The 15,477-nt window shown below is 35.4% G+C and overlaps 1 protein-coding gene across 1 annotated transcript in view; it reads right to left on the bottom strand.

Annotated features, from left to right (window-relative positions):
• The window catches only part of LOC128547381 (ion channel TACAN-like), a 33,751-nt gene that overhangs the window by 16,465 nt on the left and 1,809 nt on the right, over nucleotides 1-15,477 (bottom strand). The window contains exons 3-8 of the mRNA XM_053519987.1: nucleotides 12,915-13,030; nucleotides 7,314-7,430; nucleotides 6,161-6,220; nucleotides 5,521-5,634; nucleotides 4,784-4,873; nucleotides 3,209-3,274 (exon numbers count right to left, since the gene is read on the bottom strand). Of these exons, the coding sequence (XP_053375962.1) occupies nucleotides 3,209-3,274; nucleotides 4,784-4,873; nucleotides 5,521-5,634; nucleotides 6,161-6,220; nucleotides 7,314-7,430; nucleotides 12,915-13,030 (563 nt within the window). The remainder of the gene's footprint in view (nucleotides 1-3,208; nucleotides 3,275-4,783; nucleotides 4,874-5,520; nucleotides 5,635-6,160; nucleotides 6,221-7,313; nucleotides 7,431-12,914; nucleotides 13,031-15,477) is intronic.

Here is a 15,477-nt window from a genome sequence, read left to right as displayed (position 1 = left end):
CATTTGACCAATTTTCATGAAGATCTCATGAATATATGGCCTCTAGGAGGTCACAAGGTTTTTCTATTTTTAGACTACTGACCTAGTTTTTGACACGCACATGACCCAGTTTGCTATGACCTAGTATAAATCAAGATGAATATTCAGACAACTTTCAACAGATCCCATGCAAAATATGGCCTCTAGGAGGTCACAAGGGTTTTTTTATTATTTGACCTACTGACCTAGTTTTTGAAGGCACTTTGACCAGTTTCAAAACTTGACCTAGATATTATCAAGGTGAACATTCTGACCAATTTTCATGAAGATCTTTTGAAATCATATGGCCTCTAGGAGGTCACAGGTTTTTCTATTTTATAGACTACTGACCTAGTTTTTGAAGGTCACGTGACCCAGTTTCGAAATTGACCTAGATATCATAAATGTGAACATTCTGACCAAAGTTTCATGAAGTCTTGTGAAATATATGCCTCTAGAGAGGTCACAAGGTTTTCTATTTTGTAACCTACTGACCTAGTTTTTGATGGCACGTGACAGTTTTGAAATGACCTAGTTCATCAAGATGAACATTCTGACAACTTTCATAAAGATTCATGAAAAATGTGACCTAGAGTGGTCAAAGCAAAAGTTACGGAATGGACGCACGACGCACGCACGGCGAAAGGACGACGGACACCGCGCGATCACAAAAGCTCACCTTGTCACTTTGTGACAGGTGAGCTAATAAAAAAGAAAATGTGTGATCAAGGAAATTAACTCTTCTTGGACATGTACATCAGATACTAAACAATCATTTTACAAACTTCAGTAGGACTTCAACAGTTAGGAAATTACAGTTACCAACTTAGAACTCTTAGAACAGTAACTAAACTCATGTATTTCATGACACAAAAATTTGGCTCATTTGAAGTATTGGTAAGAGAGGTGAATCTGTACTTGATGATAACAATAGATTTTTATATACATTTTATCTAAAGACAAACTTGATATGGATTCTAATTGAAATAGTATCATGTTAATTCTCAATATTTCTTGTTCATTTTGGTATGCAACATAGAATAGTTATCCTTTGCAAATAAAGAGAAAAATCACGTTAAAGCATGGTACCCTGCCACTGCTCAGATTTTTTTTTTTTGTTGGGTAACATCACAGTGACAAAATTTTCAGTCATATTTCCAGTTTGGTGAAGGAACCCCAGGGGCTGCTCTGAACATAACTTCTGGCATGGGTAGGCATCCAGGTAAAAACACAGACCTTCCATAAGCCAGTAAGGTGGCTATCTCACATGAAGAATTCTACCTGAGCAATGTTCTGAACCCACATCAGTTAGGGGCAAGTGATTTAAAATCAGGGACCTTAACCACTCAGTCACGGAGGTCCCTTGTCACTGCTTAGTGTACTAAATAACAACCTCCTTTCAGATTTGACCTTTTCCATGCATGAATAAGACCTGGATGACTGAAGCATCCTCCACAATGTGGTAAATATTGGTAGCCAAGTCCATTGTGTAACCATGGAAACATTTCAATCAGAAAAACAACATTACTTTGAAAAATAATAACAAGGACTGGATGTTTGTGGCATCTTTCTCAAGGCAATAATAATACTTGCAGAATACACGACAATCGCATATTTTTACAGTAACTACAGTAACCCTAGTAACGATTCCATTCATTTACTAACTATTTCATTAAAGGTTGTGGACACAAAATGACAGTTGGTAATTTGTTTGATAAAATATTCTCTGTATGCAATTTCAGCATTATCTGATTGTATTGGAAAGGTCATGCACTTGATGAGTTTCTTTTATAACCTGAGTATAACAAACGAACATGTAACTACATGGAAATTGCCAACTGTCATTATGGGTCCATTATCTTTACAAATCTTTGAAAAATGATCATATCATTCCCAGATTTTGAAACAATCAAAAATGATAAAATGGTAGTGTAATGTGGCAATGCCCTATCTATGTATTATGTATATTATTATGTATACGCCTTCAAAATAATTTGTGGAAGATATAAGCAGCTGATTCAACAATTTTAACAAACTTTATTAAAACCATAGCTGTCAGAGGAGAAAACATGCTCAGCTATATCAATGCTTGATAGCGAAATATCTGAGAAAACAAGAGCTATCACTAGGGTGATTAATACCAATGATATGGATGATGAAGTGAGACAACCTTTTAGTCAAATGTATTTAGTAAGAACAGAAACAGAGTGAAAGTGCATTAAAGCATTACTGGTAACAAGAATTTCTCAGTCAAAACAAGCCCAGGGTTCCTGCTGTCAATCGCCTTTGGCGCCAAATGCTACAAAAAATAAATTTCAGTGGCGACAACAAAAAAATAGAACGAAAAAAATCAGTTATCTGATCTTTCTCATGGACGTAAGTTTCCTGCACTGTGCACCGGAAATCAATGCAAGGTAAAGGTTGTGCATGGTTGATTATATATTAGTGTTGTTTATTTCACAGTTATACGTGGTTCAAAAATAATTTAACTTGGGCTGCGCCCTTGTTCAATTATTACACCCAGCATACAGCTGCTCACCGTGTTTAAAAAGTGTTAAAACACGGGTTTTGCTATAAATCATTTCTTAAACAAAGATCACTGTTTATACAAGGAAATACTGCTCGCTCGAGCACCAGTAACTCAAGCACCTTAGCTCATTCAGCTACTTGTGTGGCCAATTGTTTTTCTTACATTTTTTCTTGCTTACCTAGCAGGAAAAGTATACATAAATTTGTCAAAGCACGTATCAGGGCTAGATATCCATGCCTTTTTCTAGGAAAAAACATTGTCTAAAATAGTGTGCACTTAGGTGACATAACATAGTACTGACATTATTTTGACGTCATAAACTATACAGATTATGCCACAAAATATCCATAGCTATTTCTCATCACGATCTACTTCGAACGTGACAGGCAAGAAAAATTATCTAACACATCTGCCTGTGTACGCTCATTTTTTCATCCCACATTGTCCCTCTGGTAGGGAAACCCCGTCACTGGCAGGCATGCAAGATCCTTAAACTCTTGTCTGGATAGCTTGAGGAAACTAGATAACTCCAGTATCTCCTTGAAATATCAAGCTTTCTGTGTTTCACTGTAGTTTTAGAGAGTGAATCAAAATTGCACTGAAAATATTTGAATAGTAACCAATTTTCTAGAGACTGTGTGAGAAATAAATTATACTTACCAGATGAGAGTTATGGCAGAGCATGCTGTTGAGACGAAATGATGAAGTAACCACCAGCCTTTAATCCTGCAAATATAGAAGTTAACACAGTTTTCATCAAGCATCTACAAAACTAAACAGGAAGAGAAAATACAACAATGTCTTCACAACTCCAAACATGACTACTAACTTTAAAGCGCACCAATTCCCGACAGGTATTCAACATTCATTTTCAATTAGCTAAAGTACAGGAGTAACACACATTCTTCATAGCAGAGTCTTGATTTCATGCTAATGGAGCTATTTTCTCTCCAAAAGCTGTTTTTCTTTAATTATGAAATTTCTCTCTAAAAAACTCCTACCTCAGCTAAACTTCTAGTGCATTTTGTAAACTAAGTTACCTACACATAATCATTTGGACAAGTGAGATTATGATACATACATTTTTTGTTCTGGCTTGTTTTCCAATGGGAAAAAAAATCCACATCCATGCTCAAATGATCAATATTAGCAAGAATGGCAAATACTATGAAGTTGTTTTTCTTTGCTGCATTTAGTTTATACTAATTAATTTTAGCTCAATTGTGATGAAAGCTTCAAGCTTATTTCATTAACTTTCAAGTCCACTTCCTTGAAAAACTGGTACTGGTGTCATATGAGAAGGCCTGTTCAGACCCCAGTGGGTCTCTAACCCATGACCCCTGGGTTGAGTGACCAGCAACTTAACCACTAGACCACCGCTCCCCTTTGATGCTTGTTGTACTTAACGTCATACTGATATAATTATAGGTCATATGGAGACTTTTCAATTTTTGATAGCGGAGGAAGACTTCAACCTGCTCCTCTGAGCATAATTTCATCACAGACATGCACTTGGATAGAACCATTATCTTCTGTAAGCCAACTGGAGCATCATCATGAAAAAAATTCTTCACCACAAGCAAGGTTTCGTATCCCAAGTACGTGGCAGGGTATTCTTACACTGTGAAATAATTAAGGCTCATGGGCGACTCAACAACTTCAATCCACAAATTAACACGATGGTGAATGAGCAAATTTTACTTATAAAATTTGATATGCACAATTCATGTCACTGTGAAATACTCAATTTAACCGAAACCTCAAAGTTCTTTGTCCACAAAATTAAGTGGCTTCACAGTATAGCCAATATCTGTTCATCTGTTTTAATATCTGTGAGAAAATTCCTTAACTAAGATTAACTCTTTTCCTCCTTTTCATTCAAAACAAAAGCAAAATTACGCTACTGTAAATTCATTTAATTTCGTGGGCATGAAATTTTGTGGTTTTGGTCAAAACGGCAATTTCGTGAGCAAATGAATTTGTGGACTTCAACTTTTGAACAAAAAATGAATGGGAATTTACTTGTTCATTGGGTTTAAACTTTGTGGATCGACTCCACCACTAAATCCATGAATATTAATCCCCCACGAATAATAATGGTTTCACAGTATCAGAAGGTTCCAACCTCAGTACCCTAAAGTGGAGTTAGGGACCAGCTTACCAGCATAGATCCTTAAAGAACGAGTATATACTCCTGAACCATTTAGGAAAGGTAAAACCACACAAATGTATTACCTTGATCCATTAACAATGAGTATCTGTTCCCGAATGGTCAGAGTACAGTAGTACCACACAAGCAAGAAATGTAACACAGAATCAGCCCACCTGTAATAGTTCAGCAAAAATAATTTGAAATCATCAAAAATACCATTCAGTATTTCAGATAACTGAATATAAAGGCAGTCAGTATACTAAAAATTTAATCATTGCTCCAAAATTGCACACTAATACCAGCTCTGTCCATATCAGAGATAGAAGAAGAACTATTTCAGACAAAGTGTCTTCTATCAAATCAGGAATAAGAACATACACCTCCCCTACAAGTTAAACTTGCATCCTATTGAATATTGATTAACTATCATGTATTCAGCAGCTGATGTTTGTTTAGTTTTTGCAGGGTTTAACATCACACCAGCATGTATAAGTCATATGGTTACTTTCCAGTTTTCGATAGTGAAAGAAAATCCCAGCTGCCCACATGTGCATTATTGCAGGGGTGGGCGACCTCCTGTGTACAGACAACCTGTAAGCCAACTGGATGGCTTCCTTACATGAAAGAATTCTACACCCCAAGCTAGACTTAGAACCCACTGCAGAGATGGCTAAGTGATTCAATGTCAGCTAAAGCTTAACTACTTAGCCACAGAGGCACTCTTCCAACAGTGAGCTAACTGGTTTGAAAAAATTAATTTTCATTACCATTTTTCTTAAAAGTTTTACATAAACATATGCACAGAAATAACTGTTTTTACCTGATACTTGTAAAATCAATGAGATAGTTGGCAAACACCAGAATCAGAGACAATCCAAACTGTATGTAGCTCAGGGTGAGCTTGAACCGTTCATAATCCTGTTTGTATAAGTACCTGTAATGTTCAAATACAGATATACTCAGTAGTTAAATGTACACCTTTACTGTTTGTATAAGTAACTGTAATATTCAGTAGTCAAAATCTTCTCATTTACAGTTCGCAAAAAATGACAGGTTAAAAAATATTATACTTGTACCTATGTGTAGTGATTTCTATTTCTATCATGAGGCTAATTTTGTGTGAGAAATTTAAATGAGTTGTTCGCTACATGTAAACCTAACAGTTTAACAGCAAACACATCATGACTTGAAAATACTATACTTCCTGCACAAACACTACCAATTTTCGCAATTCTCACTAATTCAAGGGCCATAACTGGTTTGGACTGACTCATTAATTAACATGACTTAGATTTTAAAGAGATACAAACTCTTTGTTAGTATGGTTGATATGTAAGAAAAATACTCTAGTTACTGAGCTGACCCTGTCAAATTATTGCAATTTTGACTAATTCATGCGAAGCATTTTTTCAGAAACTGGCAACAAAAAAACAAAGAAGTACAAGAAAAGGTATACTCACTTATCTTCCTTGTTGAGAAGAGAAATATTAACTTGGCCCAGGATGATATTCAGATAGATTCTAAAAGAGAAAATGGTACCAATCATTAGTCAGTGTCAGTAAATTCAAAACACTGCACGCAAAGTTGTATACAATAAAATGCCACATGCTCAAGCATCCGTGGCCCGAGAACATCGTTTGCTTGGACAATTCATCTGGTCAATGGCCGTTTTTCTTATATTTACTACATCTGGATTGCTCTATATATTGTTTGGACATCAATATTTACAAAATCTTATGTTAGAAAAGGGCCATAATTCTACCTAGAATTGGTAAATTGTAGCTAAAATTTAACTCGGCCTGTAGTAATAATTTATTTGTGAATTAAAACAAATTCAAGTAGTTCATGAAAAGAAGTTATCAAAGAACAAATGATGTATGTCACAGCATTAGTCCTTACTATTCTAATAGCTCACCCTGAGCACTTTACTTAGATGAGGTGAAAAGGTATCATACATTGTAAGTACAGGGGTAATGCACTAGGGACTAATCCCTGATGCCCTATTTCGCTTATTAACAGGTTTTATGAGAAAATAAAACACAGTTAGGACTGGTGAAACAAATGAAGTTGCTAATACTGATAACTGAGTTAAAATGATGAAATTCGCAACTTTTGTAAAGATAATAGACCTGCAATGACATTCTACAATTTCCATGTTATTACATATTTCCATATTACTATTTTTCCAGCCAGTATAAAGCTCAAACAAGCATCTGGTCTTTGGTGGCAGCTGGGAAAACTGAAGTCACAAACACAAATAAACAATTGCCAAGAGACTTTACAGGACCATAACCTTAAGGTAACGGACCCGTAATTACAATCTGCAAATTATATACCTGTATTCCCTGGTTTTACAAAAGACATATGTGCGTTCACCAATATCTACGTCCAAAGAATACCAAATTGCTGAACAAGAAAACGTAAATTACACCAAAACTGCAGAGTGTCATATTATGGCTACACTACCTTTAATCAAAGCCACATAACTCTAGACCAAGTACCTGATCTGATACTACCTGCAATCAAACTTCCCTGGAAAAAAATCTGTAACATTAGCATAGGGATTGGCAAAAAGGAAAATTCTTTAGTAATTTCTCAATATTTTTACATTACCCATTCTTATGTGGTAGGTGATCTTCAAAATCTCGAAATGTGTTTTTTCTCTTGGTCATTTTATTGTGTGCCTCATCCATACAAGCCCTGTCTACAGATGATGGATTTGGGATTGCTCTGAAACAAGATGCCCATGTCAAGGTAGTAACAGTTGTTTAGCAAATGGCAAAATGTTATCATATGTAAAATTTTGTCTTCTTTAATTTAGATATAGTGGTATCATGTAATTTTGTTGACATGACATTTCGTGGATATGGAGTAAATAGCAAATCTGTGAGGATATGAGTTTGTACATTTGTACATTTCAAATTCTGACATTGATCAAATCGGAATTTTTCATCTTTGTTAGGACTTTATTTCATGGATTGTGCAACCACAAATTCGACTAAAGTTAGTACCCCGCAGATGTTATAGTTTTACAGTAACAAAAAAACTTTATGTTAACACACTGGATGCAAAGAATTTTAAGAAACCAAGCACAACACTCAAGTATGCAGACTTAATTTCTCCAATACATGTATAATGTCAAGGTAAGCTGAATGAGTTTAAAATCTACCTAGTCTATTCAAATTGTACCACTACTAATCATAAATGCTTATGATATTAGTGAATAAGCTTACTTATAAAGGGTAAATTCAGTCTACGATTCTGAGGACAAGTCTTTATTGCAAGGTATTTTTACTATAAAGTTATCGTATTCTTTAAAACAAGAGGACCATGATGGTCTTGAATCACTCACCTGTCTCCAAATGACCCAGTTTTGAACTGAGTATGACGTCGTTTTTTCTATTATTTGACATAGTGACCTAGTTTTTGAGCTCATGTGACCTAGTTTTGAACTTGACCTAGATATCATCAAGTTAAAATTTCTGACCAATTTTCATTAAGATCCATTGAAAAATAAGGCCTCCAGAGAGGTCACAAGGTTTTTCTATTATATGACCTAATGACCTAGTTTTTGAAGGCAATTGACCCAGTTTCAAACTTGACCTACATATCATCGAGGTGAACATTCTGACCAATTTTCATGAAGATCCATTCAAAAGTATGGCCTCTAGAGAAGTCACAAGGTTTTTCTATTTTGTAACATACTGACCTAGTTTTTGACCGAGTTGACCCAGTTTCGAAATTGACCTAGATATCATCAAGATGAACATTCAGACCAACTTTCATACAGATCCCTTAAATAATATGGCCTCTAGAGAGGTCACAAGGTTTTTCTATTATTTGACTCCTTACTCTGACTCAGGGTTTTTTTGGACCCGGGGGGGGGAGAGTTTTGACCCAGTTTCCATTTAACTTGACCTAGATCATCATTCAAGTATGAAATCCTAAGTCCTAGACCAACTATTTTTCATTCCACTTGGAATCTCATCAAGGACTTACAATTTTCATGAAGATCCATTCAAAAGTATGGCCTCTACGAGAGGTCACAAGGTTTTTCTATTTTTAGACCTACTGACCTAGTTACTGACCGCAGTTGGACTAGTTTCAAACTTGACCTAGATATCATCAAGATAAACATTCAGACCAACCTTCATACAGACCCCATGAAAAATATGGCCTCTTAGAGAGGTCACAAGGTTTTTCTATTATTTGACCTACTGACCTAGTTTTTGTCGGCATGTGACTCAGTTTCGAACTTGACCTAGATATCATCAAGGTGAATATTCTGACTAACTTTCATGAAGATCCATTGAAAAATATGGCCTCCAGAGAGGTCACAAGGTTTTTCTATTTTTAGACCTACTGACCTAGTTTTGGACAGCACGTGACCCAGTTTCAAACTTGACCTAGATATCATCAAGATGTACATTCTGACCAACTTTCATAAAGATCCCATGAAAAATGTGACCTCTAGAGTGGTCACAAGCAAAAGTTTACGCACGGACCGACGCACGGACGACGGACGCTACGCGATCACAAAAGCTCACACTGTCACTTTGTGACATGTGAGCTAAAAACAAGAGCACCATGATGGTCCTGAATCGCTCACCTGTCTGCACATGACCCAATTTTCATGAAGATCCATTGAAAAATATGGCTTCTAGAGAGGTCACAAGGTTTTTCTATTATTTGACCTAATGACCTTGTTTTTGAAGGCACATGACCCAGTTTTGAACTTGACCTAGATATTTACAAGGTGAACATTCTCACCAATTTTCATGAAGATCTCATGAAGAGTATGGCCTCTAGAGAGGTCACAAGGTTTTTCTATTTCTATACCTACTGACCTAGTTATGACCACATGTGACCCAGTTTCAAATTTTATTTAGATATCATCAAGGTGAACATTCAGACAAATTTTCATGAAGATCCATTGAAAAATATGGCCTCTAGAGTGGTCAAAAGGTTTTTCTATTTTTAGACCTACTGACCTAGTTTTTGACCACAGTTGATCCAGTTTCGAACCTGACCTAGATATCATCAAGATGAATATTCAGACCAACTTTCATACAGATCCCATGAAAAAAATGGCCTCTAGAGAGGTCACAAGGTTTTTCTATTATTTGACCTACTGACCTAGTTTTTAAAGGCACGTGACCCAGTTTCGAACTTGACCTAGATATCATCAAGGTGAACATTCTGACCAATTTTCATGAAGATCCATTGAAAAGTACGGCCTCTAGAGAGGTCACAAGGTTATTCTATTTTTAGACATACTGACCTAGTTTTTGACCGCAGTTGACCCAGTTTCGAACTTGACCTAGATATTGTTAAGATGAATTTTCAAACCAACTTTCATACAGATCCCATGAAAAATATGGCCTCTAGAGAGGTCACAATGTTTTTCTATTATTTGACCTACTGACCCTAGTTTTTGAAGGCACATGACCCAGTTTCGAACCTGACCTAGATATAATCAAGGTAAACATTCTGACCATTTTTCATGAAGACCCATTGAAAAATATGGCCTCTAGAGAGGTCACAAGGTTTTTCTATTTTTAGACCTACTGACCTAGTTTTTGACTGCAGTTGACCCAGTTTCCAACTTGACCTAGATATCATCAAGGCGAACATTCAGACCAACTTTCATACAGATCACATGAAAAATATGGCCTCTAGAGAGGTCACAAGGTTTTTCTATTATTTGACCTACTGACCTAGTTTTTGAAGGCACGTGACCCAGTTTCGAACTTGACCTAGATATCATCAAGGTAAACATTCTGACCATTTTTCATAAGGATCAATTGAAAAATATGGCCAAGATCCATTGAAAAATATGGCCTCTAGAGAGGTCACAAGGTTTTTCTATTTTTAGACCTACTGACCTAGTTTTTGACTGCAGTTGACCCAGTTTAGAACTTGACCTAGATATTATCAAGACAAACATTCAGACCAACTTTCATACAGATCCCATGAAAAATATGGCCTCTAGAGAGGTCACAAGGTTTTTCTATTATTTGACCTACTGACCTAGTTTTTGAAGGTACGTGACCCAGTTTCGAACTTGACCTAGATATCATAAAGGCGAACATTCTGTCCAATTTTCATGAAGATCCATTGAAAAGTATGGCCTCTAGAGAGGTCACAGGTTCTGTTTTTAGACCTACTGACCTAGTTTTCGACCGCACAGAACCCAGTTTTGAACTTGACCTAGATATCATCAAGATGAACATTCTGACCAATTTTCATAAAGATCTCATGAAAAATGTGACCTCTAGAGTGGACACAAGCAAAAGTTTACAGACGGACGACGGACGCCACGCAATCACAAAAGCTCACCTTGTCACTTTGTGACAGGTGAGCTAAACAAGTGCTGATCCAGTAAGGTAATCCAGCTGGAAGTAACTAAAATTTGAGTTCATTTTGTGAACTGGAATTAGTCACCGAAATTATATTATAATTATTCAATATGTTTTAAATTCCAAAATTATATCTCATGACAGTATTTTGGACTTGATTTTTGCTGCAATAGCTAAATACCCCGAGAAAAGAACTGTTAATGCTTTCAAACTGCACATCATCTGTCATATTTGTGTGATAGTTCTTGATTGCAAAACTTTAAAGCAAATTTGCATGGATCCTAAATGGGGCGCATATATTGTTCAAACACATGTTGGTTTTCTTGACGGCTCAATGTTGTTTTTTTACAGTAAACGATATCATTTCAGTTCTATATACCTTCTGTGGTAATTTCATGTTTTGTAACTTACATAATCACTTTAACTGGATTACTGATGCATGTGGGACATAATTTAAACACAAAAAACAATGTCAGTATTTTACTAATGCAAATTTAAACTAGTGAAACCATAATGCCATGGACAGTTCATAAACCTGTATATAAGATGCTTACTTGATGAGCTTTACAGATTTTCTTCAACTACGTGTGTGCATACTTCAGGCAATTCTGTCGGTTACACTTTTACCCAGCTTCTTTTGGTAGTTCATTAAGCTGAAAAAGAAAAAATAAGATCAATAACATTTGCTACGTTTATATGTAATACTTTTATGTATTCTTGAGCAGAAATTTCATGGTTGTTGCAAAACGTCCAAAAAAGGTTGGATCTAATTTTGAACAAAATGAAGTCAGAAAGTTCAATGGATTGGTGCATCAACTATGTTTTAATAATAGAAACACATTGTGAAGTATTCAGATAAATATCTGCTAGTTTTGAGTTAGAAACCAAGTAAATTTACATAAGAATTATCTCAATCCAAAGGGGCAGTATTGTTCATAAAAATTGCTTTAGGTTATGGAACTTGCTTCATGAGTGGTTCACCAAAAAATCATAAATAATTTCAAAAAATTAATCTTTAAATAAATGTGTATTGTCAAAACTTAACAAGGTGTTTGGGGCCGATTCGCCCGACCCAATGCAGAAATTTTGCTATAACCATTTTGAGTTAGTTCCAGCCAAAAAACAATTGCGGTACCTCAATTGCAATTTGTTTTGATTCTGTTTCTGAATATATTAATTGAGTAGGGTTTCTTTTTTGTCGAATATTGTATTTGATTAAATCTCGAAATGTTATCTATTCGTAATTACCCGATACATTTATTCAAATTGACAATTTCTACGGAATGAAACAGTATTTCGGAACTAATCATGAAATTTGTACAATAAAGCTTAAATGAGTGCTGCAAAAAAGTGTGAACTTCGGCTTTTGCACAAAAGAGTCCTAGAACCAGCCACCGCGATCCAATCCAGGTTCGGTACAGTAGCGATGTGTTCGTTAATATTTCCTCTTAATCAATGCTATAACTTTAAAAGTCAAATATGCATGGTATCTCACCGAATCTGAGGTTTTGAGTCTTGTTCTGGTTTTTACTCATTGTGGTTTGTCAGCAAAGCCACTATGTTGGTTTTCTCATGGCACGGCTCAAATGTTGTTTTTTTCACAGTACACGTATCATTTCAGTTCTCCTATTAATTTCTCGCTGCTGCTGAAACAACTTACAAATGTTTGTGGTGACAAACAGTTACATAATTTCACTGATATAACTGGATTACTGATGCATGTTGGACAATAAATTTAAACACACAAAACAGATTGTCAGTCATTTTACTAAATGCAAAATCTCAAGACAAAGGTGAAAACAATTTTAATGCCATGGCATCAGTGTCATAAAACCACTGTAAATAAGATGCTTACTTGAGAGCTTCGCTGATTTTCTTCATCCTGTATCGCTGATGTGCAATACCGCTCAGGCATTTCTTCTGTAACACTTTTACTTCTTCAAGCTTCTTTTTGTAATGTTCATTATCAAGCTGAAAGAAGAAAAATTAAATACAGATCAGACGTAACATTTCGCCCTACAACAGTACTTACTATGTCAATAACTGTGAAATCATGTAATTTTTTTAGCATGAAATTTCATGGTTGTTGCCAAAAGAACCAGTCCACAGACATAAAGATTCCTGGATCTCAATCTTTGAACATAAAATGCACAGAATGTAAATCAAATGAATAGTCACTAATCCTAATTAGAATAAATACATCTTGTACTAGTTATTGTATAAACTGATAACCATAAGCTGTATTTTAGTTAAAACCAAGTAAATTAATATACATTAAGAACTGCCTAAATCTCAATCTCAAATCGCCTGCAAAGGCAGATAGTTCCATTTAAAGAAAATGTCGCTTTTCTGTTTTCTGTTAGGTTTAGCACTTGCTTTCATGGACTGGTTCCACCAAAAAATCATGAAAATTATTATCCTACAAAAATTAATATTTCACAATAAATGTCTATTGTCAACAGGGACTTTTAAGGCTGATTTTGGGGCCGAATTTCGGCCCCATCCCAATTGCAGAAATTTGCTTATTTTCCCAATTTTGAGGTTTAGATTTCCCAAAAATCTGCCAAAAAATACCAATTTTGCGGTAACCTCAATTTTCGGTTTTCCAATTTTTCGTTTTGATTCTTGTTTCTTATATTTAATTGAGTTAGCGCAGTTCCTTTTTTAATCGAATAACTGCTCAGGTACCGATTTGATTAAATCTTGCGAACTGTTCTATGTTCCGTATATATGACCGCGATCACATTTAATCAAGTTTGCCAATTTTTACCGGAAATGAAAATATGTCGAATAATAAATAGTAAATATTGTACAAATAAAGTTATAAAAAGTATGCTGCTGACAACAAAAAGCTGTGAAGCTTCGGCTTTTTCAATAAAAACAAGTGCTGAGAAACAGGCCACCGCGATAAAGTCCCAGGATTCGGTAAAATAAGCGAATGCAGATGACCAATTAAACACATCCTTAGATCAAGCCTGTTATAAAACACTGGATAAAACACTGTACACAAGTGAAGCTGGTACTGGCTCACCGAAATCTGAAGGTTTTACTGACCCTTCTTTTTCTTAGAGTTTTTTGTGACTTTCTTTGTGCAATTTAGTGTCAAGAGACAAAAAAAAAAAAAAAACAGAAAAATTGACTTGTATTTGTAATGTGACATACAATGCCGAAAAAAGTTTCATACAGAAGTATTCAGGTTTTATGCGCCAGTTTTCCCCGATTGAATGGGCCCCAGGTTTGAAATGGTAGAAAGATCCCTAGACTTATCTATCTATCTCTGGATACTGCCAACCCCTCTCGTGAGTGTTATAGGCAACAATGAACGTTTAACTACAATATATCTTAAGCCAAAAATAGAAATGCTTCCGAACATCCATCATACGGATAAAGTAGTCAAAATTATTCGCCATTCAGATTGTTTTATATTTGTGACGGGGCAATCTAAACGTCAAAACTCTGAAGGACCAAAATAATGGAGGATAAATCACAGTACAGGTCGTGTAAAGTTATTGGTTTTATCGCTTGTGCATATTGGCGTGCAGACACGGTAAATGATAATCGTGTACAGTAAATCAATGAGGAACTGAATTCCCTTTCGATACATGTAAGTTTTATTTGCATTCATGGCCAATTCGTGACATAATCGGCATTTAAACCTATAGCATGTAAAGCGTTGGCAGGAATGAAAATTTCATCGAAAAGTGCTTCCACTATTTTGGTCTTTCGAGTGTTTGACGCGAGTGGGGATATTGCCAATATGAAAAAATTATCTCAATATTTCCTAAGATCACGTCAAATTTGTTGGACTAACGGATAAAGATACTAATAAGCATGACCACTGTGCAATTAACAGGTCTAGGAAAGTGGAGTATTTACAGATTATCTGGAAATTTACAGATAATCTATAAATTTACAAATTTTTCAATCTGTAAATTTACAGATCAAGTGTTTGAAAACTGCTAACATTATATTCAGACACAAAATCGCAGCTTGAAATTAATTGATTTACTTATGGTATGTATAAATAAAGGTCAATTGTAACTTTCAGTCATTTCTGTTGACTTTGATTTTTCTTAAAATGCCAAAAACTCAAAGTCAACAAAAATGGCTGAAACCAACAAATGATCTTAATTTATGCATGCTGTAAATAAACCAATTAATTCCAAGCTGCGGTTTTGAGGATAAATGTAATTTCATCAGTTTTCATACACACAATCTGTAAATTTACAGATTGAAAATCTGTGAATTTATAGATTATCTGTAAATTTACAGATAATCTGTAAATACTCCACTTTCCTAGACCTGATTAAGAAAGAATAATCGGCACACTACACAACAGTGACAACTATCGTGCCGATAAGACACTTCCTCCATTTCTATAGATTGTATATAACTGGACAGGTGTTATGTTGACTTAT

The sequence above is a fragment of the Mercenaria mercenaria genome, chromosome 12 (genome assembly GCF_021730395.1).
Source record: "Mercenaria mercenaria strain notata chromosome 12, MADL_Memer_1, whole genome shotgun sequence".
Lineage (NCBI taxonomy): Eukaryota > Metazoa > Mollusca > Bivalvia > Venerida > Veneridae > Mercenaria > Mercenaria mercenaria.
Note: the sequence above shows the minus strand (reverse complement) of the source record. Positions and strands in the feature narration are given on the sequence as shown.